This window comes from Trifolium pratense, linkage group LG1 (genome assembly GCF_020283565.1).
Source record: "Trifolium pratense cultivar HEN17-A07 linkage group LG1, ARS_RC_1.1, whole genome shotgun sequence".
NCBI classification, from domain to species: Eukaryota; Viridiplantae; Streptophyta; class Magnoliopsida; order Fabales; family Fabaceae; genus Trifolium; species Trifolium pratense.
The window spans coordinates 49,057,717-49,080,788 of record NC_060059.1 but is presented as its reverse complement, the minus strand read 5'-3'; the positions used below and the strand labels follow the sequence as shown (position 1 = coordinate 49,080,788).

General features: G+C 32.7%; 1 protein-coding gene and 1 long non-coding RNA gene across 6 annotated transcripts in view; one reads left to right on the top strand and one right to left on the bottom strand.

Moving 5' to 3' along the window:
• LOC123904271 (glucomannan 4-beta-mannosyltransferase 9-like) overlaps positions 1–23,072 on the top strand; it is a 92,590-nt gene that overhangs the window by 9,997 nt on the left and 59,521 nt on the right. The window contains exons 4-9 of one of the 5 annotated variants that reach the window (XM_045953957.1): positions 5,247–5,357; positions 8,003–8,139; positions 8,246–8,359; positions 8,442–8,641; positions 9,404–9,601; positions 9,914–10,287. In XM_045953957.1, the coding sequence (XP_045809913.1) occupies positions 5,247–5,357; positions 8,003–8,139; positions 8,246–8,359; positions 8,442–8,641; positions 9,404–9,601; positions 9,914–10,076 (923 nt within the window). In that variant the 3' untranslated portion in view covers positions 10,077–10,287. Of the gene's footprint in view, positions 1–5,246; positions 5,358–8,002; positions 8,140–8,245; positions 8,360–8,441; positions 8,642–9,403; positions 9,602–9,913; positions 10,288–23,072 lie in introns of those variants that run through there. The other 4 variants (XM_045953965.1, XM_045953961.1, XM_045953972.1 and 1 more) reach the window with 4 other exon arrangements.
• On the bottom strand, positions 14,919–22,423 carry LOC123904315. Its single transcript, XR_006808250.1, has 5 exons — positions 21,094–22,423; positions 20,690–20,882; positions 17,260–17,442; positions 16,190–16,376; positions 14,919–15,217 (listed from the first exon to the last, which is right to left on the bottom strand). It is a non-coding gene; the product is annotated as an uncharacterized LOC123904315 (long non-coding RNA).

Genomic DNA, 23,072 nt, shown 5'->3' with positions numbered 1-23,072 from the left:
TGAAATATATGGGAAAACTAAAATAAATTAATATATTTTTTTTAATATATATAGTTATTTTTTATAATTCCAATTTTAAACTTTCATAAATCTTCGACCAGAGCTTTTTAGGGATGTTAATTTATCAATGTGAGTGGGGATACATATGTAGATTTTTCCTATTTGACGCTCAAACGTAACAATTGATTCTTTATGGTACAATGACAAAAAAAATTGAGAACAGGAAAGGTCAAAGTATATTAATATTAATTTGAATAATTAATAGTACAAAATTTACAATTACCTTTTATTGATGGAGTCCCTGTCCTGGGAGATGGAGACGAGAGAGAGAGAGAGAGAGAGAGAGAGAGAGAGGAGAGAGAGAGAGAGAGAGAGAGAGAGAGATGAGAGAGAGAGAGAGAGAGAGAGAGAGAGAGAGAGAGAGAGAGAGAGAGAGAGAGAGAGAGAGAGAGAGAGAGAGAGAGAGAGAGAGAGAGAGAGAGAGAGGAGAGAGAGGAGAGAGAGAGAGAGAGAGAGAGAGAGAGATTCTCTCACTGTTATTGAACGGGGAATAGGGGAGTACTACTCACCCTTTTATGCTTTTGTAACATCCGTAAACATATATTTTATTTTCATACTCAAATAAATTAAATAAAGTCAATCAATCTCATATAAACAACTGAAAAGAAAAAAATAAAACATATACAAACCTTCTAAATAATATAAAATGAAAAAAGATATAGACAAACTTCAAAAGAAAAAGAAGAGAGAGAGAGAGAGATGAGAGAGGAGAGAGAGAGAGAGAGAGAATCACCGAGTGTTGTTGAAAGGGAGAACGGGAGAGTACTTCACACCGCACTATTCCTCTATAACATCCTTAAACATACATCGTATTTTCATACACAGATAAATTAAATAAAATCAATTTCATAAACAAATGAAAAAATATAGACAACCTTCTAGAAATAATATATAATAAAAAACGACAATGACCACATTCAAAAGAAAAAAAAAAAAATAGAGACTAGAGAGAGAATCTCTTAGTGTTGTTGAACATGGAACATAGGAGTAGTACCCACCCCACTATTCCCTCGTAACATCTTTAAACATATGCGCAAATAAATTAAATAAAATCAACCTCACAAACAATTGCAAAAAAAATATAGACAACCTTCTAAATATTATAAAATTAAAAAGGACATAGACAACACTCAAAAGAAAAAAGAACAAAGAGACAATCTCTCAGTTTTGTTGAACGGGAAACATGTGAGTACGGTACTTCTCACTCAACTATGCCCCTGTAACATTCTTCAACATACATCAAATTTTCATACTTAAATAAATTAACTAAAAACAAATATCTCATAAACAATTGAAAAAAAAAACATAGACAACCTTCTAAATAATATAAAATGAAAAATGACATGGACAAGCTTCAAAAGAAAAAAAAAAACACATAAACAAATAAATAATATTGGATTTTTAGTGGACAACCATCCTTGAAGAGATTTATCGTAATCAAAGTATCATGGTATATTTTAGTTTTATGGAAAACCACACTCCTAATTTTTTTTAAAGCCATGAAAAATCAGAGCATATTTTCATTTGAGAATGGACAACCATCCTTGAGGAGATTTCTCGCAATCAAAGTATCATGTATATTTTAGTTTTATGAAAAACCACGCTCCAAAAAAAAATCTTAAGGCCATGAAAAATCAGAGAATATTTTCATTTGAGAATGGAAATAAGAGTCAAAATAGAGTGATACATATGTATTAAAAAAAATAGAGTTTATAAAATATTATTTTATATTTATAAGGTCCTATATAGTTCGAAGGATGAATACGAGATAAAAAATCACGTAACAGTGTAGAATAAAAACGAAGAAATACTCCCTGTCTTGCTCTATCATGTAACATCATTTAACCTTTATATCATGTAAAAATTGTAGAATTTTAAATTAAATTACTCAAATAATATTTTAAAATAAACACATAAATAATATTTAAAAAGAAAATAATTTCGTGCTCGTGCTAACATACTAGTAGTATGCAGGAAACTATAAACTACATTCAAAGGTATAGCCGTATCAAACAAGGTTCGATAAAAGAATATATATATTGTTTCTTGCATATTTTTTCTCAGGAATTTTTTTTGAAAATCCTAGATCCCATAGAAAGTAGAGTATTTGAAAACCATGAAGCTATAAATTACATAATAACTACCCACTTATTTAAATAGTTATTTTTTTTTTAAAAAAAAACACTTGGATTTTTAGTCAAAAACAATGGGATGTATGTTTGCTAAGTTACACATTAATATTTTTAGGTAGAGTAAAGTACACACACATATATATATATATATATATATATATATATATATATATATATATATATATATATATATATATATATATATATATATGAGTCAGGATCTGTTGACACCAGGTGTCAAACTTTACTTTGACACCAAATCTAATCCGTTGATTCTTTTTAATCCAAAGGTTTAAATTAGGCAACTTAAAAAATCACATGAGCGCACTATTTTCTTTTTCCACTGAATCCCTAGTTTTGTGTTTGGTCTGCACCTCTCGGATCAATATATGCAACAAACATCATCGTTATCTCGTTTCTTTCTCTTTGGTAAATCACTATATGGACATTCACCATCCAAAAACATTGGTTCTATTTACTGTTATTAGGTTTTAATTTTGGTTAATCACTGTTCAATAATTTTAAGCAAATTTGTTATCATGTTTTTAAAATTTCAAGTGAATCATTTTAATTCATGGTGTCAGTTTTTTTTTGTTTTTTGGATACTTCATGGTGTCCGTTTTAACCGGTGAAAAAAAAGACCAATTCTTTAATGTTGCTGATGTTCAGGAATTTGTCAAAGAATTTCAAGCGACCCGTTGCACTTTGTTTCAATTAGCTTCCTTCAATTCTAACCGTAATATTTTGATTGAAAATGAAATAAATAGAGAGAAAGAACGAGGAAGATGGAAGAGATGAAAGGGGAGAGATGAAGGTGCAAACCAAACGGTACACAAAATTAGGGATGATTTAGTGGATGAAGAAAATAGTGCGTTTATGTGATTTTTTAAGTGGCCTAATTTAAACCCTTAGATTAAAAAGAATCGATGGATTATATTTGGTGTCAAAGTAAAGTTTGACACATGGTGTCAACGGATCCCAACTCATATATATATATATATATATATATATATATATATATATATATATATATGGGATTTTCTAACTTAGACCCTAGTTAGGTCTAAGTTAGCAAGGTGCACCTTTTCAATTGGACCAAAATACCCATTCTTTTTAATTAATTAACAAAAATACCCATTAATAGACGCAGATCCAGTGTCGCGCGCGTACCGAAGGACCATGGTTACAGACCGTTGATTTCCATCAGACAGCCAAGATCTGATCTCATCCAGACTGTCTGATCAAGCAGACAGCCCAGATCATCCTGATCCATCAGATTCCAGCGCCTGCGCCACACTGGATTACAACCTGGAGAGAGAAAAATTTGCTTTTTAAAAGTAGGACACGTGTCACACAATGGTTGGCTGGGCGTGATTTTTGTTCATTTAATACTTTGAACTCAATTATTTCGTTGTAAATTAATTTTTTATTTTTTTATTTTTATACCAAAATTCATAATTTTTTTTTGTCTACAAATAGAGACTTGGTTCGTTTGATTTGGACACCGAAAAAAAAAACGCAATTTTTCACTACCTTAATCTCATTTTTTGTCTACTAAATACGTTACTTGTGTGTTGTAATTTAACACGCACCACTCAACCAACTGACTGAAACCATTATACCAGGAAAATAGTAGATAATATTCTGGAACTTTTGGTATATTTTATGAAATTTTTGGAGACCTGAAACTATTTTTAGTTAATTAAATGAGATAAAACGGTAATTAAAAACTAATGTTTGCTTCTGAAACCATTTTACTGGTAGAATGGTTGCACATAGTTATATTCTGAAACCATTTTACTGGTAGAATGGTTTCAATGAGTAATTTATTAATTGTGTTTGCTTCTGAAACCATTTATCTGGTACAATGGTTTCAGAGAGTTGTAATCTGAAACCATTTTGCTGGTAGAATGGTTTCAGTAAGTTGATTATTAGTTATTTGCTTCTGAAACCATTTAGCTTGTAGAATGGTTGCACATAGTTGTATTCTGAAACCATTTTACTGGTAGAATGGTTTCAGTGAGTAATTTATTAATTGTGTTTGCTTCTGAAACCATTTATCTGGTACAATGGTTTCAGAGAGTTGTAATCTGAAACCATTTTGCTGGTAGAATGGTTTCAGTGAGTTGATGTAAGGTAGTGAAAAATGAGATTAAGGTAGTGAAAAATTGAGTTTTTTTTTCTGTGTCCAAATCAAACGAACCAAGTCTCTATTTGTAGAGAAAAAAAAATTATGAATTTTGGTATAAAAAAAATAAATAAAAAATTAATTTACAACGAAATAATTGAGTTCAAAGTATTAAATGGAAAAAAATCACGCCCAGCCAATCAGACAGCGACACGTGTCCTGCTTTTAAAAGTAGATTCTTCTCTCCAGGGTGTAATCCAGTGTGGTGCACGCGCTGGAATCTGATGGATTCGGATGATCTGGGCTGTCTGATTGATCAGACAGTCTTGATGAGATCAGATCTAGGCTGTCTGATGGAAATCAACAGCCTGTAACCATGGTACTGCGGTACGCGCGCGACACTGGATCCGCGTCCATTGATGGTAATTTGGTTAATTAATTAAAAAGAATGGGTATTTTGGTCCAACTGAAAAGGTGCACCTTGCTGGGTCTAAGTTAGCAGCCCCCTATATATATATATATGGGTTTTGCTAACGTACACCCACTTGTTTTTTAGAAGGTGTGTATTAGCAAGTCATAACTAAAAAGTGGTAACATACACCTTGAGGTGCATGTTGCTAAAACACTCCTTCTAAAAAATAAGTGGGTGTACGTTAGCAACTCCTATAAGCATTTGCTAGAGTACACCCACTAATTTTTTAGAAGGTGTGTTTTAGCAACTAATAACTAAAAAGTAATTAAATACACCCTAAGGTGTACGTTGCTAATGCACACCTTCATAAAAATGGGTGGGTGTGTTATAGCAAATCCCTATATATATATATATATATATACACACACATTGGTGTGCATACACAATAACATAAATTCCTAAATGGCTTGGAAGTGACACATAATGCGTGTTTTCTTTTTTCATTTGTTTTTAGTGAATGCGGGTGAATGTTTGATGACAAGGATGCAACAGATGTCACTTGATTACCATTTTAAGGTTGAACAAGAAGTGGGGTCTTTCACTTATGCTTTCTTTGGCTTCAACGGTAATCTCATCTCATATCAAAACCAATTTCATATATTTTCCTTTTCAAAAATAACAAGACAAAGTATTAAATACTACTACCTCCGTTCTAATATATAACATATTTTTACAAAATTTTGTTGTCCAATTTTATAAGATTTTTTTCAAAGTTTAAAGTGTATTAATTAAATTTTCACAAAAATATCTCTAGGTAAATTAAGAGAAATAAAAAATTACTATTTCTCTCTCTTAATAATTGAAGAGTAGTTTTGCGAAAAAAATAGGCTTAATTAATAAAATGGTCCCTTAAAGACATTTTTGGTTTCAGATTGGTCCCTTAAAGAAAAAAAGGTCCAAATAGGTCCCTTAAAGAAAAAAAAGTCCGAATAGGTCCCTTAAAGACATATCTGTTAATCAGTTTGGTCCTATTTAGACCTCTTTTTAGGGACCAAACTGATTAACAGATATGTCTTTAAGGGACCTATTCGGACTTTTTTTTCTTTAAGGGACCTATTTGGACCTTTTTTTCTTTAAGGGACCAATCTGAAACCAAAAATGTCTTTAAGGGACCATTTTATTAATTAAGCCAAAAAAATATGTTATTGACAAATTTAATACAAAAACAACTTTTTCTTAATTCTTGTGTCTTCTTAGTTAAATTTTCACAAAAATATCCCTAATTAAATTAAGAGAAATAAAAGATCCATAAGCTAGAATGTCGATTAGGCTAAAAAGAATGCATTTTGTTTAACCATCCATTATCCTTATGGATATAATATTGTCAATTAACTTTGGTTCAGTGGTGATTGGCGTTAAACTTGGTAGGAAGGACCATAGTTCGATTCCCCGCAATTGCATTTGAGAGGGGACTGGAACCACTTGATGTCAGAACTCGCCCCGAACTCTGGACTACTAGGGTCCCATTCCCCTAGGAACCAGAGGGTGAAAACAAAAAAAAGAAGAAGAATATTGTCAATTAAACTAAAAAAAGAATTGAAGAACACCAAATTTTGAGTTCTGGAGAAGTTTTTTTTTTTTAGAAAGTGTTCTTGAGAAGCTTTACATATGCTTGAGCTTGAGCAATGAAAGATCCAGAGCCTTTGAATTATTAATTTTTTTTTTTAAGCAAAAGTGAAAATATATTAAATAAAAAAGAAAAGATACAAAAATTTGGGGACATTAGACCTAACCCAGTTACAACCCAAACGGGAATACATTGTGATCGTACATACTAGGTGAAATTACCCTAATCAATCCTAACAAAATGCACTCATCACGAACGCAACTCAGCAAACCCGCGTACGGGCGCAAAACCAAGTTACAAAAAAGATGAAAATCGAAAATCAGCAAGGATAATAAAAGGGTCAGAGACTGGCGAATGGATCATCCGCCAACACGGAAAGGATTCACGTACCAACAACTCCCTGAACAAAGCAGTATGCATAAAAGCTCTTTCGAGCAAAGCAATCCAAACAGCCACAAGGGCTGAGACGAATAAGAAGACAGTGTCAGATTGAAGGTAGACTTGACGTCTTGAGACCAGCAGATCTCAGCAAACCTGGGATAATCAGAGAAACAAGGGCACAAGAAAACCAAAACAACCGAAAACCAAGGACGTGTTGTAACCCAGATCGAGGGATGAGTCCAACACTTAAGAAACCACACAACCCTTTCGGGTAAATAGAACCAACAATCCTTTTGGATTTACGAAACCAAATCACTGCAAAAGAGACCATAACTATTACCACCCAATCTTTGGTCAAGAACAAAGAACAAAAACATAAAAATAGAAAAATTAAAACAAACAATACGTAGATAAACGGTACACAAAAAAAAAAAACAGAACCGTCGAAGCAGTAGACAACCACCAAACCCGAAAACACCGGCGCACACCATCACATCCAACAAACCCGATCAAAGAAGCAGGAGCAAGGAATACGAAGGCCACCAGAACCGATGATTGAAACGGATCTACAACGGTGCAAAACAGGTTCGAAACACCAACAACCACCGCCGAAAGAAAGGCAGCTGCAGCGGTGCAAAACCAGATCTGAAACACCAGAAGCACAACGACGCAAGCAGATGCAATCAGAACCGACCACCACGGCGGCGCCGACGGTGGTTGAAAGACCCAAAACGGGTACAGCTACTTCAAAACGGGAAAGAAGGTGGTGCGGCCGTGAGGGGGCTAGTGCACCACCCTTGAATTTCGATATTGTTAATAAAACGATTAGAAAAAACATCAATGCAAGGAACACTATTGAGTGGCTTCAACCCTGATGCTGCTTCTTAATGCAATAGGGATCATGAATTTATAGAGAAGAATAAATTTAAATTATAATTTTCTCAAGAAGTTTTTTTTAAAAAATGTATTAGAATAATTATCGCTCTGATACCACGTACATTACAATTTTTAATAGAACTCATTTATGAGAAAGAAAACTGGAGAAATATATGAACAAATAATATGATCAAATTGTATTACAATGAATTCAATGGACTCTATTTATACATATAAATCGCATATAAAAATCAAGAAAAAAACTATCAATGATAACCAACATAACTAACTCTAAACTAAAACAAGTTAATTACTAACAAATTTTATGCATAGTTAATAATTTACATTCAGCAAATGTGTGTGGTCTTGTAAATTAAATGACACAGGAACTGCGGGTGTGTGGAGAATTTCGGCACTAAATGAAGCCGGTGGGTGGAAAGATAGGACCACAGTGGAAGATATGGATTTGGCTGTACGTGCTAGTCTCAAAGGATGGAAATTCTTATTTCTGTCCCACGTACAGGTTTTGTTTTGTTAATTCAATCTCAAAATTAATCATATGTTTTACATGTTATCGAACATTAATTTGAGTTAGATGTATTACATTATATTGGTGCCAAACTATATAGGTCAAAAGCGAATTGCCAAGTACTTTAAAGGCCTATAGGTACCAACAACACAGATGGTCATGTGGGCCGGCCAATCTTTTCAGGAAAGTAGTTATCGAGATTTTCACAAATAAGGTAATTGGTTGATCACTTGATGAATACACTGACTCATAATAATTTAATTTATTCATGTGCTTGTTTAATTTGTTTATTGCAGAAAGTGTCTTTATGGAAGAAGTTCCACGTTGTTTATAGTTTTTTCTTTGTTGCGAAGATTGTGGTCCACATAAACACATTTATGTTTTATTGCATTGTGTTACCTGCAACTGTTATGGTGCCTGAGGTTGTTGTCCCTAAATGGAGTTGTGTTTATATCCCTTGCATGGTCACCCTTTTGAAAGCTGTTGGAACTCCAAGGTCATTACTTATCTTATTTTTCCTTTATTATATTTGCTTTAGTATATATTTGGTTTCACAGTCACACATCTCAAAATCATATTTGGGTTGAACAAACATATTTCAATAACAATTTAGTTAGGATTTCTGTAGCTCTGCACAGCCCCTCCAACACACGAAGGAAAAGAAAGGGGGCTAGAGGATCCCTTATTTCAAACCTCTTTAGATATTAATCTCTTTCATTGAACTCCCATTATTAGCACTGAAAGGTTGCCACAAAACACACACTCCTAAATCCAACTACACCATCTTAACACAAAACCAAACTCACCATCATCATAAAATAATATTATTTTTTTGACCAAATCATCATCATCATCATATCATCATATAATAATTACATCGTGAAGAAGGGGAAACCTAGATTTTATTGGATTCAAGAGAACAAACTTTTAGTATAAAATTAACAATTATCAGTGCATATAAATTAATTCGAAAAATATTAGTATAAAACAATTACATAGTTTATTACATAAATAGTATTGTTTAATTTTAAGAACCAAATGTGAAACCTAGATGAGCTCTGGTAAAGAAAATGAAATTGTTGTTTAATTGTTTAATAGATTTAAAAACTTAATATATATATATATATATATATATATATATATATATATATATATATATATATATATATATAGCTCAATTAGAGTTTAGATCATCCATAGAGTTCTATTACATAAAGAACCTTGACACAATTACTCAAATTTTTTAATATTTTTTTAGGTCATTCTATTTACTTGTATTTTGGGTTCTCTTTGAAAATACCATGTCTCTACATCGAACAAAGGCAACAATTATTGGTCTACTAGAGGCTACTAGAGTGAATGAATGGGTTGTCACAGAAAAGCTTGGAGATGCGCTTAAGGATAAAGTTGGTGGTACTAAAGTACTCAACAAACATCGATTTAACATTGGAGACAGGTATAAAATGGATAAAATATTATTCAACCTAATCCCTGGTCGATCCATATAATTTTGTCAATATTTTCGTTTCTAAAAAATTATCAAATAAAAAAAGTGGTACGTTTTTATTAATTTTTAAATACAATTTTTTTTAACTCTATTGGGGACTGAGTGAAGTATTTATATTAATATTTCGTTTTATTAGTGATAATTAAGTACTTAATTACCTTGGTTTTTTTTTGGTACATAAAAAAAATCATTATATATAGTATACTATACTTGCAAGTCTTAATTTGCTTACCTCTTATTTTGCTTGTGTTAAATCATTAGGATTCATATGACAGAACTTTTTGTTGGATTCTACCTCGTATTTTGTGGCTGCTATGATTTTATGTATGGGAAAAATTACTTCTTCATATTCCTATTCATGCAAGCGGTTGCTTTCTTCATCCTGGCATTTGGATATGTTGGCACTTTTGTTCCTCACTCCTAGAAGACATTTGGTTGATATATTCATTAAGTGATTGATTTTATAATGATTATTATTTCAATATATATCAAGTATATATATCATATCCATTATTCACAGCATATGTTATATTAAAAAAAATTAATTTATTGATTTAGAAATAAAATGTATCAAAACACTTTTTTTTTCTTTTTTTAATGGCAAATATTCAATGTACTATAGAAGTTCTCGTCTACATGAGTATTGGATTAGAATATTGTTTTTTAAGATTTAAGATTTTGTACTTCGATTTTATTATTACTTTTCATTCTTTTTCCTCTTTACATTGTATTTGTTTGAATAAATACGCAGAATCAATAAATGGAAGAGATTATACAAAGTGTAATGTTCATTTTTGCATGTATATTTCTATGTCTATTAGTCAAAATTATATGGATATTATGGTAGGTTTATGACACTCATGCCATAATATCGAATGAAAATATAATGCTTCAATCGGCTTGGTATATGAGTATAGGTATTAAGTTTGGGGAGACTCATTTGGATATCCTATGAACAGAGATTTGTATGGGAACCAATTTCCTTTTTTCACTCTGACTAGCTGTTGAGCATTATTGGAATTGATACACGAATGGTTGATACAATTAGTTTATGATAACTTCCTGGATATCTTGGAAGTTTTGTTAGCCCACGAAGTTGGACGACAGTGTGAAAAAGTAACCATACAAGGGGTAATGGTGGTAAAATAGAAGACAAATGATGGGCAAAAAAGTAATAACAAGTTAATAACAGCGTAATTCCTGCATTTCTTCAAATTTTGATTCGTAATATATGACATTTCCCTTTAAATTAATATAAATTAAAAATATGGCATGGTGTTGAGCACGGCCAGCCGGTCTTGAGTTTTTGGAGACCCGTGTCAAATAAAAAAGATTCCTAATAAAAAAATTCAACAATTTTTTTTTTAAAAAATTATATTCTATTTAAATTGTAAAAAATATTACAATAACGTCAAAAGTAGTTATTTATTCTTAGAGAAAAATAAGTGAGTTGTTTCAGACTGGACTAAAGCTCATATTACTCAAATGCCCAACATACAATAAGGTTAAATATGACTCATCCATATCCAATTAAAGTCTCACCATCCCTTAAGTTGCACTATCCTCAACTCCACTCGCGTAAAGGGGCCTACAAGGTTGTTATGCAGATTCACATGCAATCATGCACCCATATACGCTTATGCACTCACCCTCAAGGTACACATATTTCACCCAATTCATACACACTCATATCGAGTTGTTACTGACTTAAGCGTTGAAGTGCTAACATTTTTGGGTGACTTAAGCGTTGTTATGCATATCCACATGCAATCCCGCGCCCATATACGCCTATGCACTCACCCTCAAGGTACACATATTTCACCCAATTCATACACTCTCATATCGAGTTGTTACAACCTATGGACTTAAGCATTAAAGTGCTAACATTTTTGCATGGATGTGATAACAAGATAGGCAATGGATGATGTGGCACTTGGAACGAAGGACATGGGGGTGGAGGCATATCCTCCCTACATACCTCCACCATTAGAAAAACTCTTCCAAGAGGCTGAAGAAGAGAAAATACCCCTATGGTCACAAGAAGAAGGACCTCACTCCTTACCACAAGGGCGCCAAGAAGCGCCAACCAAAAACTCTTGCTTCTCTCATTGTTGTTGTCTAGGGGAAGGACGAATCTCTTAGTGATTATATTGAGCGCTTTACGAGATTAGTAGAAGTTAAAGGTGCATAAATCAAATTAAAGTGCTTCATTTTTTTTAAAAGGGCTGGAGGACGGACTCAATGTTTAAGAAGAAGCTAGGTTTGAAAGAACCCAAAAGTATGGGTGAACTATTGACCTGCACTCAACCATATATTAATTATGAGGAGAAGCTGCTGGTAAATAAAGTTGAAAAGGACAAAATATTTTTGAAGAAGGATGAGAGAGGAGAAAAAGCAAAAAAATGGGCCAAGGGAGAACTACTATGAGTACACCCCTCTAGACACAACCACATAAAGAATCCTACAAGAGTGCGTGAATACTTAATTTGTGGAAGCAAGAGTGAGATTCCCAAGAGAGATCAACGAATCATCTAGGACAGATAGTACTAAATTATGTAGATTCCACAAAAGTCATGGACAAAAAACTGAAAGATGCTATTGAAGATTTGATCAAATGATGATAGCTGAATAGACTCACAAAAAATGATAGTTGTCATGGAGGAGACAAGAGGAGGAAAATGGACTCCCCTATAAGGGAGACCCAAGAGTTTTTGGACACAACGGATAATTATGAGAACGGAAACACTCCACAACAAACACTTATGTTACGCATGCGGCATATTCTCAATAACTTTAAATGGGACATGCTCATAACGGAACCGAATAAAGTAATCTTAAGATTTCGTCTAAGAGATTCAATATTTCTCCACAATTGCAAGAGAAATAATATCAAAAGATAAGTATTTCGATAAACTACGTCTATGTGTATTATGATTTTAGTCTCAATTACTTTACTCATTTATCTTTCATTTCCTTTTTAGGAGTTGCATGTTAAAGACAAGTGATGTTCCGTCCTCGAAACATCCACGAGCTCCTTGTCTCAAACGCAGAAGACTCAAACCTTTGTTATCTTCATAGCATGAACTTAGGGGCAACTGTTCCGGACTGAACTAAAACCCAAGTACACTAAAGGCCCAACAAAGTTGTGAGGTGCATTGACTCCAATATATACATGTTACCAAACATAGGATAACTCTCCAATATAAGGGTATATATGTCTTTATATGGCACATGACTCCGGCCAATAGCAATCTAGCATAGTAAAAATCCTTTTGTAGTACTATTCCACACTCCACTAACGTAGTGGGATTGCCACTCTCCATAGATATCCATGCAAGGCTCAGCCTATAAATACGCATATCCCTCAAGCATTCAAGGTACACAATATTGACCTAATTGCTTAGCATTTTCCCTCGATCAAATACTGACTTGAGCGTCGGAGTGCTAACGTTTTTGCAGGTATCACTCCCCTATGTGCTTGGAATTCACAACCACCATATTCAACCTCCATAGCCTCGCCAATTTATAATAAGGGTCATTGAGGCAACATATAATCCAATAGCAAGAATTGGACTTAAAAGGTCATCGTGAAAAAATTTAATTAAGGCTCATCGAGGTAACATATAATCGAATTTATCTAGCCAACAGGATTTGGACTTAGGGATCATCAATGCAATATTTAACCATATGAGAATTTGCAGAGCCAATAGAAATTGAACTTAAGTGTCATGGAGGCAACATATAACCATCTTAAAATAATTTATCGATTCAATAACGAATATATTTTGGGTCAATATTTCACCCCCACCATATCAAATATAGGTATCTAGTCTAGTAAGACTTATAGGTCATCGAGGCAACATTTAACCACGTCGGTTAGAATTTAGCCAATACAAAAGCTTTTGAGAAAGCTAACACTCTTTGCAAAATATTGGCCTAATTCAAAATATTATTGTCAAATAGGATCTTTCTACAAAAGATTGAAATTACTAAATAATCGGGAAAAATAGTGAACTTACCTTGACATGTAGATTATACTATCATCGTGTAACCATTTAACCATGTTCAAATTTATTTCGTCAGCAGCAATGAGATATAAGACTCATCAAGTTAACAATTAACCGAATTTATAATCCCAATATTAATTGGACTTAAAGGTCATTGAGGAAACATTTATTAAGCATCGTTGAGGCAACATTTAACCGAATTGATATAGCCATTAAGAATTGGACTTAAGGGTCATTGAGGCAACATCTAATAAGGGTGATCGATGAAACATTTACCGAATTTATATAGCCAATAAGAATTGGACTTCATTGTCGTCGGACAACATTTAATAAGGGTCATTGAGGCACCTTATAACCGAAATTATATAGCCAATAAGAATTTGACCTAAGGGTCATCGAATCATCGAGGCAAAATGTAACCGAATTTATGTAGCCAATAAGAATTAGACTTCACGATCGTCGAGAAAACATTTAATAAGGATCATAAAGGCAACTTATAACCGAATTTATATAGCCAATAGAAATTGGACTTAAGGGTCATCCAGACAACTTTTAATAAGGGTCATCAAGGGTGTCAAACAAGGTCTTTCGACAGAAGATTGCATCTTTCTAAATAATCGAGAAAAAATTTGTACCTTTTTTCAAGCAAAACCATGTTAATTAGGCAATTTTTCTCTTCCACATCAAATCTAATTCTCAACGCAACCCGTTAAAAAACAACAAAAACTAGTACATGTTGAAATTCAAAATTGAAATGAAAAGGAAATGGAAGCTAAAAGTTATATGTGATTGTACTGTCATCGAAGAATCATTTAATCATGTTCAAATTAATTTCGTCAGCAGCAATGGGACATAAGGGTCATCGAGTCAACATAAAGTAATAGATATTGGGTCTGTTTGTTTTAGATTTAAAAAAATGGATTTTTTCTTTGTATTTTTGAAAATAGATTTTCTAAAACCGTTTTTCCTTTGTTTTGCATGTGATCATGGTTAAGAATAAGAAGATGAAGAAGATTAACTGTTCTAAGGTTGAAAGAAACATTTGTCTCACTATCACATCAAAAATAATTCTTCCAGTATCTCACTAACCACACTAAACTAAGAAGTGCTGTCAAACAATTCTTCCAATTTCTATTATACAGAAAAATCACATTAATTCACAGAAATATACTGTGAAATTCAGAAATAATATACCAACATATGCAATAAAATACTAATTTGCATCTTCGCCAAAAACAAATGATAAACTAAACAGAGACTGGAATATAAAAAGGAAAACTATATATATGTGTTGTGTAGAAAGTAAGAATAAGAAAATATGTAAGTTGAAAAACAAAGGAAAAAAGTATACATACAGAATTAAGAAAAATACCTAGAGCAAGTCGACATGCCATCATTCCCAGTGTATTGTTTGTAATATGACCAGTAAGTTCTACCAAAATATCAACTTGATCTTCTCTAACCATATCGGTGACCTTCTTTTCATCAGTCCCATAAATTTTTTTCCAGATCCCACGTTTCTTTACGACTTTGTCTCTAAACTGAATGGTTCTTGCATCTGCCAGCAACATCACAAGAAATCAATTTCAAAATGGGAAAAAATAGCTATTGAGGATAAGACAAATTATGGAAATCTGAATTATGTCAAGACATATTATAGTCATGTCTCCATGCAGGCTAGAATTGATTCTCCCTTACTAAGTCTGATAATCCATATATCATGGTACTATAAAGCTACTTCTATGGCTTATGACAACTAAAAACCACTACCAACTTCATTCATGGCTTATGACAACTAAATGTTAGTTTTCCGATGCTTATTAAGATCTCCTAAAGCAAGTAGAAGATCATAATTTCAACATTCCTAATAGATCGATTCAGCAAATGTTAGGATATAATCAAGTAGATACACTCCAGAAAGCTTATTGTATATGTGCTCGTGTGAAAATTGTAACTTTATAATACTTAAACCTTATGCATATCAGTCCTGATTGAATTACAACATGAAACCAGAATAAAGGGCTACAGCTTAAAAAATATCGTATATCTAACAACATTTCAATATTATGTAGGAGTACCAATTGCTAAGTGGCCAGAGAAAAAAAAATCTTAAATTGTGCCATTTGCTTCCAAAAAAAGTAACAATAATTCCTAAATTAATTAATTTCCTAGATCTATAAGCATCTGCAAAGATTGAAAAACTTTCTCTTCCAAAAGATCACAAATCACTCTGCCAAAAGATATTTTCAGTTTCCCTGAAGAAAAAAATGTCTCAGGCTCCTCTAATATTTGTTTCACATTTCTACTATCAAAGAAAAAGAAACACATTCGAAAGCAAACCGACCAAAACTTTTTTCAGTTCATGTCAGAGAGTAAAGATAAACTAAACCTATATTTTTAAGATTGAACTGGAAAATATATTATATACTTACCTATTGTAAGCCCAAATACACCACAAAAACTTCAAAAATTGATGAAATGCATTAAAAAAATTATATGAAGCATTTATACATGGATTCATAAATGATACCTTGACAACAGCTGAATAAACAATCCTTTTATATTTGGCGTAGTCGTGATAGATAAGGGGAGCTTCTATGAAATATGACATAGAGTGTGTAAAATAATAAGAGATAGATATCCTATCACCAGAGGCTGTTCAGGATGTCCCAAGATGTGAATTGTTGATATAATCTCATACATCGCCTACCCAATCCCTGGAAGGAAACATTGTTTTGATGAGTCTTCAATCTAAATGCTATTCTACTTTCTCACATCAAGTAAATTGCAGCTGATAAAAATATTATGGACGATAAAATTTGGCAATTGAAACTATAACTAGTCATAATTAAGCCTCCATTTTGGTTTTAACGGGGTCTAGTTATACTTGTCCCCTAAACTTGGAAGTTGGTACCCTAACTTATTTTAACCTATAAAAGTTGTTTCTTTTAAGTGTAGTTCAACATCATACCAGAAATACTATTTGTACTTAAATTCTGAGTTCTAGTACTTAAATTGGTCTATCCATTTCTACATACAAACTTATTTTTACCAATTGAAATTGTTGGTGAAGGGTTCAGCTAGGTACTGATGTGATTCAAAGTTTGACATTGCAAGTCACTTGTTTAAGCCTAAAACTCTCACTTTTAATTATAGGAGTCCAAATCAAGTATTACTAATCCAATTGCACTTGTTTATGGTATGCATATCATATTTGACCTAATAAAATTTTAGAGAAAACCCCATGTCAAAATTGTTTGTCATTTCACAATTATGCTCAATGAATGTTGTGTTTGGAATAGTACTTTAGCATATATGCTATGTGACAATTGTTAAGTTTTGCTTTTAGTTTTACTCTTAAGAATTGGTTGTATTCAAGGGTTGTGTGACAACATATACAAACATTTGAGTTAAATTTAAAGATTTAGTATTGCCTAGCTACTAACTAATGTTTAAAATAGTGCTAACTTCTCTTTTTGTATACAAACTGCATAAGTGAGAATTTCTAACCCCTTCCGATTGATCATACTCCTTACCATGGTATTAGTGCTAGTGTTCACTAATAATTTCTACAAGATTATGCAGAACATGGTTACATACCTGAGCAGAGAGTCCAAGGAGTATATCTTCTAGCTACTAAGGTAAATAAGTCTGGTTAGGCTATTCAGAATTCGACCAATGCCATCTCTATCCCTTAAAACACATTAAATACATGGCATAGCTGAGTTGAGGTGCAAGTAGATTAGCTGAGTTAACGTCCAAATAGATCTAAGGGCTACATCCCTACATAAAGACCAGTGAACTTTTTAAAAATTAACCAACAAGTTTTAGCTTTTTCAAAAAAAAACAAAATTAACCAACAAGATGTAACCAACAAAGGACTAGCCATTGGCTCTTTCAGCCAAAACTTATTTACCCTAAGTTGTAACGTTTTTCACAGTAGTTTTCTTTACACTTCCCCTTCCCTCCACCTTATACATCTCAGCTCCTCACTCTCAACATTTTCCATCTACCACATTCTATAACACAACTTCAGTCATGCAAGCATCAAATATAAATTCAAAGACAAAACATCACATATAAAAATAAAAATAAAAACTCCATTCTAACAGTAATAAAAACAGTTCACACACTTGTCCCGTGAACTTAGCTCAGTTGGTAGGGACATAGCATTTTATATGCAAGAGCTGGGTTCAAACTCCGGACACTCTACCTTTAGGGTGGAATTCTAGCCACTAGGCTACCTGACAAAAAAACACCAGTTCATACACCTCAAGGACAGAGCAATGGTAGTAGTTTCTGCCAAAATAGCCAGAGTTGAAGCCTTGCTAGCTAAGAAAGCTGCAAGTACGAAACTGTGTTTATTAGGAATGACTGATAGCTCAAATATAAATGTTGTGGATATGCATTGTTCACTTGCTTCATATCCAATCAAATAAGGACTGCTAGATAAACAAGTGATAATTGTTTTAAAAAAAAACAAGTGATAAATTGAAAACGAGCCTTAACAGATAAAGATTTTCACTCGTACAGATAATTGGACATCAAATTTACAATTGTTGAAATTGATTTATGGGGATTGAGGTTCAAACTCTCAACATTGTACCCAAAATATACAATTTGCAGCCCCTATCAATTTAGTGTTTGAATTAGAACCACTAGATAAACCGGATAAACTTTCATTTACATATGCAAATGAAATTTCCTAAAATAGAGAGTATAAGAAAAACATATACTAGTTATCTTTTGTCAAGGTATTCTATTCGATCAAGCATACAAAGATGTGGCAAGCAAGTTTAACATATTCAAAGGGTGGATGTAAAGTGTTTTGATTCAAAGAGTACTCCTTGCAAGTTCTTTTTCTAACTTGTTCTACAGCTGAAACTTCATATACTGAAGCTTGAAGAGGAAATGAAAATTAACCCTTCCATTAGATTTGTTATTTACTCTACTTCAAAGAAGATTTGTTATTTACTATGTAGCTATGTTTGACCGAATTTATCAATCAAATTTTGAAATTGAATATAAGCAAACAGTGGTAATTTAACCTACAAAATTCCAGAGCACAACAATATACAAAAATACCAACAATTGAGAAATTAGAGGTGTGTTCAATGACTTTCTTTAAGTAGTCAAGAAAGCTTCAAGGCTTTGTCTCTAAACAAACACAATCAACTAGCACAGGTTCAAAAATGACACTTGGGGGTCGTCAAGCCAACATTTAATAAGCATCATTGAGGCAACATTTAACCGAGTTTATATAGCCAATAAGAATTGGACTTGAGGGTTATCGATGCAACATCTAATAACGGTCATTGAGGAAACATGTAACCGAATTTATATAGCCAATAAGAATTGGACTTCATTGTCGTTGAGACAACATTTAATAAGGATCATAAAGGCAATTTATAACCGAAATTATATAGCCAATAGGAATTGGACATAAAGCCTTTAAAGGTCACTGAAGCAACATTTAATAAGCATCATTGAGGAAACATTTAATAAGGGTCATCCAGGCAACATGTAATGTAACCAAATTTATATAGCCAATATGAATTGGACTTCATGGTCGTAAAGGCAACTTATAACCGAATTTATACAGCCAATAGGAATTGGATTTAAGGATCATTGAGGCAACATTTAATAAGCGTCATTGAGGCAACATTTAATAAGGGTCATCCAGGCAACATGTAACCGAATTTATATAGCCAATATGAATTGGACTTCATGGTCGTCGAGACAACATTTAATATGGATCATAAAAGCAACTTATAACCGAATTTATATAGCCAATAGGAATTGGACTTAAGGGTCATTGAGGCAACATTTAATAAGGGTCATCCAGGCAACATGTAACTGAATTTATATAGCCAATATGAATTGGACTTCATGGTCGTCGAGACAACATTTAATAAGGATCATAAAGGCAACTTATAACCGAATTTATATAGCCAATAGGAATTGGACTTAAGGGTCATTGAGGCAACATTTAATAAGCGTCATTGAGGCAACGTTTAATAAGGGTCATCCAGGCAACATGTAACCAAATTTATATAGCCAATATGAATTGGACTTCATGGTGGTAAAGGCAACTTATAACCGAATTTATACAGCCAATAGGAATTGGACTTAAGGGTCATTGAGTCAACATTTAATAAGCGTCATTGAGGCAACATTTAATTAGTGTCATCCAGGCAACGTGTAACCAAATTTATATAGCCAATATGGATCGGACTTCATGGTCGTCGAGACAAAATAAGGATCATAAAGGCAACTTATAACCGAATTTTTATAGCCAATAGGAATTGGACTTAAGGGTCATTGAGGCTACATTTAATAAGGGTCATTGAGGCAACATTTAATAAGGGTCATCAAGGCAACATGTAACCGAATTTATATAGCCAATATGAATTGGACTTCATGGTCGTCGAGACAACATTTAATAAGGATCATAAAGGCAACTTATAACCGAATTTATATAGCCAATAGGAATTGGACTTAAGGGTCATTGAGGCAACATATAAACGAATTTATATAGCTAATAAGAATTGGACTTAAGGTCATCAACGCAACTTTTAATAAGGCTAATTGAGGCAACATATATACGAATTTATATAGCCAATAAGAATTTAACTCAAGGGTCATCGTGGAAAAATTTAATGAAAGGTCAGCAACTGTTCTATGGTCGAAAGAAACCTTTGTCTCACTATCGCGTCAAAAAAAAATTCTTCCAGTTTCTCACTAGCCACGCTAAACTAAGAAGCACTGTCAAACAATTCTTCCAGTTTCTATTGCACAGAAAATCACATTAATTCACAAAAATATACTTTGTGAAATTCAAAAATAATATACCAACATATGCAATAAAATACTCATTTGAATCTTCCCAAAAAAAAAATGATGAACTGAACAGAGATTGGAATAGAAAAAAGGAAAACTATATACGTGTTGTGTAGAAAGTAAGAATAAGAAAGTATGTAAAGTTGAAAAACAAAGGAAAAAAGTATACATACAGAATTGTGAAAAATACCTAGAGCAAGTCGACATGTCATCATTCCCCACGTATTGTTTGCAATATGACCAATAAGTTCTACCAACATAAAATATCAACTTGATCTTCACTAACCATATCGGCGACCTTCTTTTCAATTTTCATCCCATAAATATTTTTCAGATCCCACCCTTCTTTACGACTTTGTCTCTAAATTGAATGGTTTTTGCATCTGCCAGCAACATCACAAGAAATCTATTTCAAAATGGAAAACAATAGAGATAGATATTGGGGTAAGACAAATGATGGAAATCAGAACTTCTTAGTTAATTAATTCACAAAGACAAAACTAAGAGAGAAAGGAACCGAGCAAGTCCTCGGGAGAAAATTTTCACATCTTTTATTTAAAAGAATTAATAAAAAATAAAAATGTGAATATCTACCTTCTGCATCATATTCCTTTGCCATTCTTGGGTCTCAAGATGAAGCAATTTCGGGTGCTTGAGCTGCAGGTACAATACCTCTTACTCTTGATCCATCCATGGTGCGCTGATCCAACCCAGGTAAATCAACCAACTTCAGAGGTGGAGCTGGGAGGATAGATGTTAGAAATCATGGTACAAGGGAAAAAACTATGGTACCGCAAACACACTAGATCTGTCTGATAAATGAAATGATTCAATGTTTATATAGAAATAAGTATTTTACAGGGTTCAGATACAGGGAACTATCAGAAATGATCTGGCCTCATAATCATTGTTATGAAAATCACGATCCGATCGTGTGTGTGTGTAGAATTGAGAATGAAGCAAAATCACGTGAATTGTTGTGAACTCGTGCAGTTCTGGATGATTCTATACGACCATAATTAAAAATAACTGAGTTGTTTTTGCTTGGGTTAATTTCAACCCAGTTTGCTACCCGGTTATACAAAAAATTCACCAGATGACTACTGTATTGTCAAGAAAGACAGCAACTTTGGATGGGAAATGGTAATAATCAAGAAATTTATTACCTTTTCATATCTGTATTGTTCTATTATATCTAATACTCTAAATAAAACACATTAAGGTAACCAAAATCAATCATCAATCATTCATACACAGACCTGCAATGAATGTCTTAAAGCACCTGAAGAAAACAAAACAACGGATATGAATATATACGGCATTAACCACTTTCAATTTCATTTCATCTTCCAAATTGAGATTAAAGAGTTTCAAAACCTAACTTACCAGAACTGGATGTCCAATTAAATTGTTCAAAACCTCTGATTTACAAAAACCCTAGAAAATCGAAATTGAAATCAAAATCGCAAAAAACAACAAAATTGAAGCTACGATAACGATTGTGATCATGAGAATTGAAATTGTGGAGACTTGCGATGTTGCCGAGAGAAACAACGTTGAAGAAAGTTGAAGGTCTTCTAGAATTGGAAGTTTCGCCGGTATCTTCGTCCGCGAGTAACGCAGAAGCTTGACGCATGGAATCAGCGAGGACCGATATTTCTTCGATCGCCGCCATAGTTGATGAAAATGAACGGATCGAAAAGCGAAATTGAGAGATGAAAGCGTTTGTGTTGTGTGTGTCTGAAAAATAGGGATCGATCGAAACCGAAACCCTAAACGAGACTCTAAGCTACGATCTGAAACAGAGAACCAGATCTCTGAGTTTTCTTCTTCTAACTAATTTCAATATTCAGAAAATTCAAAAAGGTAAGTAACCAAACGTAATATACCGTTAGGATTTGGATCCTCTCAATCTCTGTTTGTCTCTCAACAATTAATCCTAGCCATCATTTTAAATCTAACTGTGAAAAGAGAATAACACCTCCATAAATAAAAATACTCTATAACAATTCAATTTCCTAATTTAGAATTTGTCTTTTTTTTTTTTTTTTGATAATGTTGTTAGAATTTGTCTTTTTTTAGTAGTATAGGATTGACTTTAAATCCCCTATTTTTATATTCCGATAAATATTTAAAAAGAAATTGCTTAAAAAGAATCCATTTATATATTTACTTAAAAAGAAAATAAGAACATTTGTATTTGACGTGTTAATATATTTTCTTCCTACAAAAATGTTATTATTTTTTTTATATTGCTTGATTTATAACTCTATATTCTTATTATGTACTGTATGTTAGTAGTAGTATAAAACTAATATCAAGAACAACGCGGAAAAAATATTCTCGTGGGATTTTTTTTGTTACAATGTTAATTTGAATTTTTAAAATTTGTATATATGATCAAATAATTTAATTAAGTTTATTTAAAAAAAATCATTAAATTTCAAACTTTACTTTTATAATAATTAAATTTTCAAACTTTTATTCTAGAGTTTTTCAATTTTTTTGAAGAGTTTAATTGTTGTGCACTGTCGCTGTAAAAATTCTTTACACATACATTCAATGATGCATTG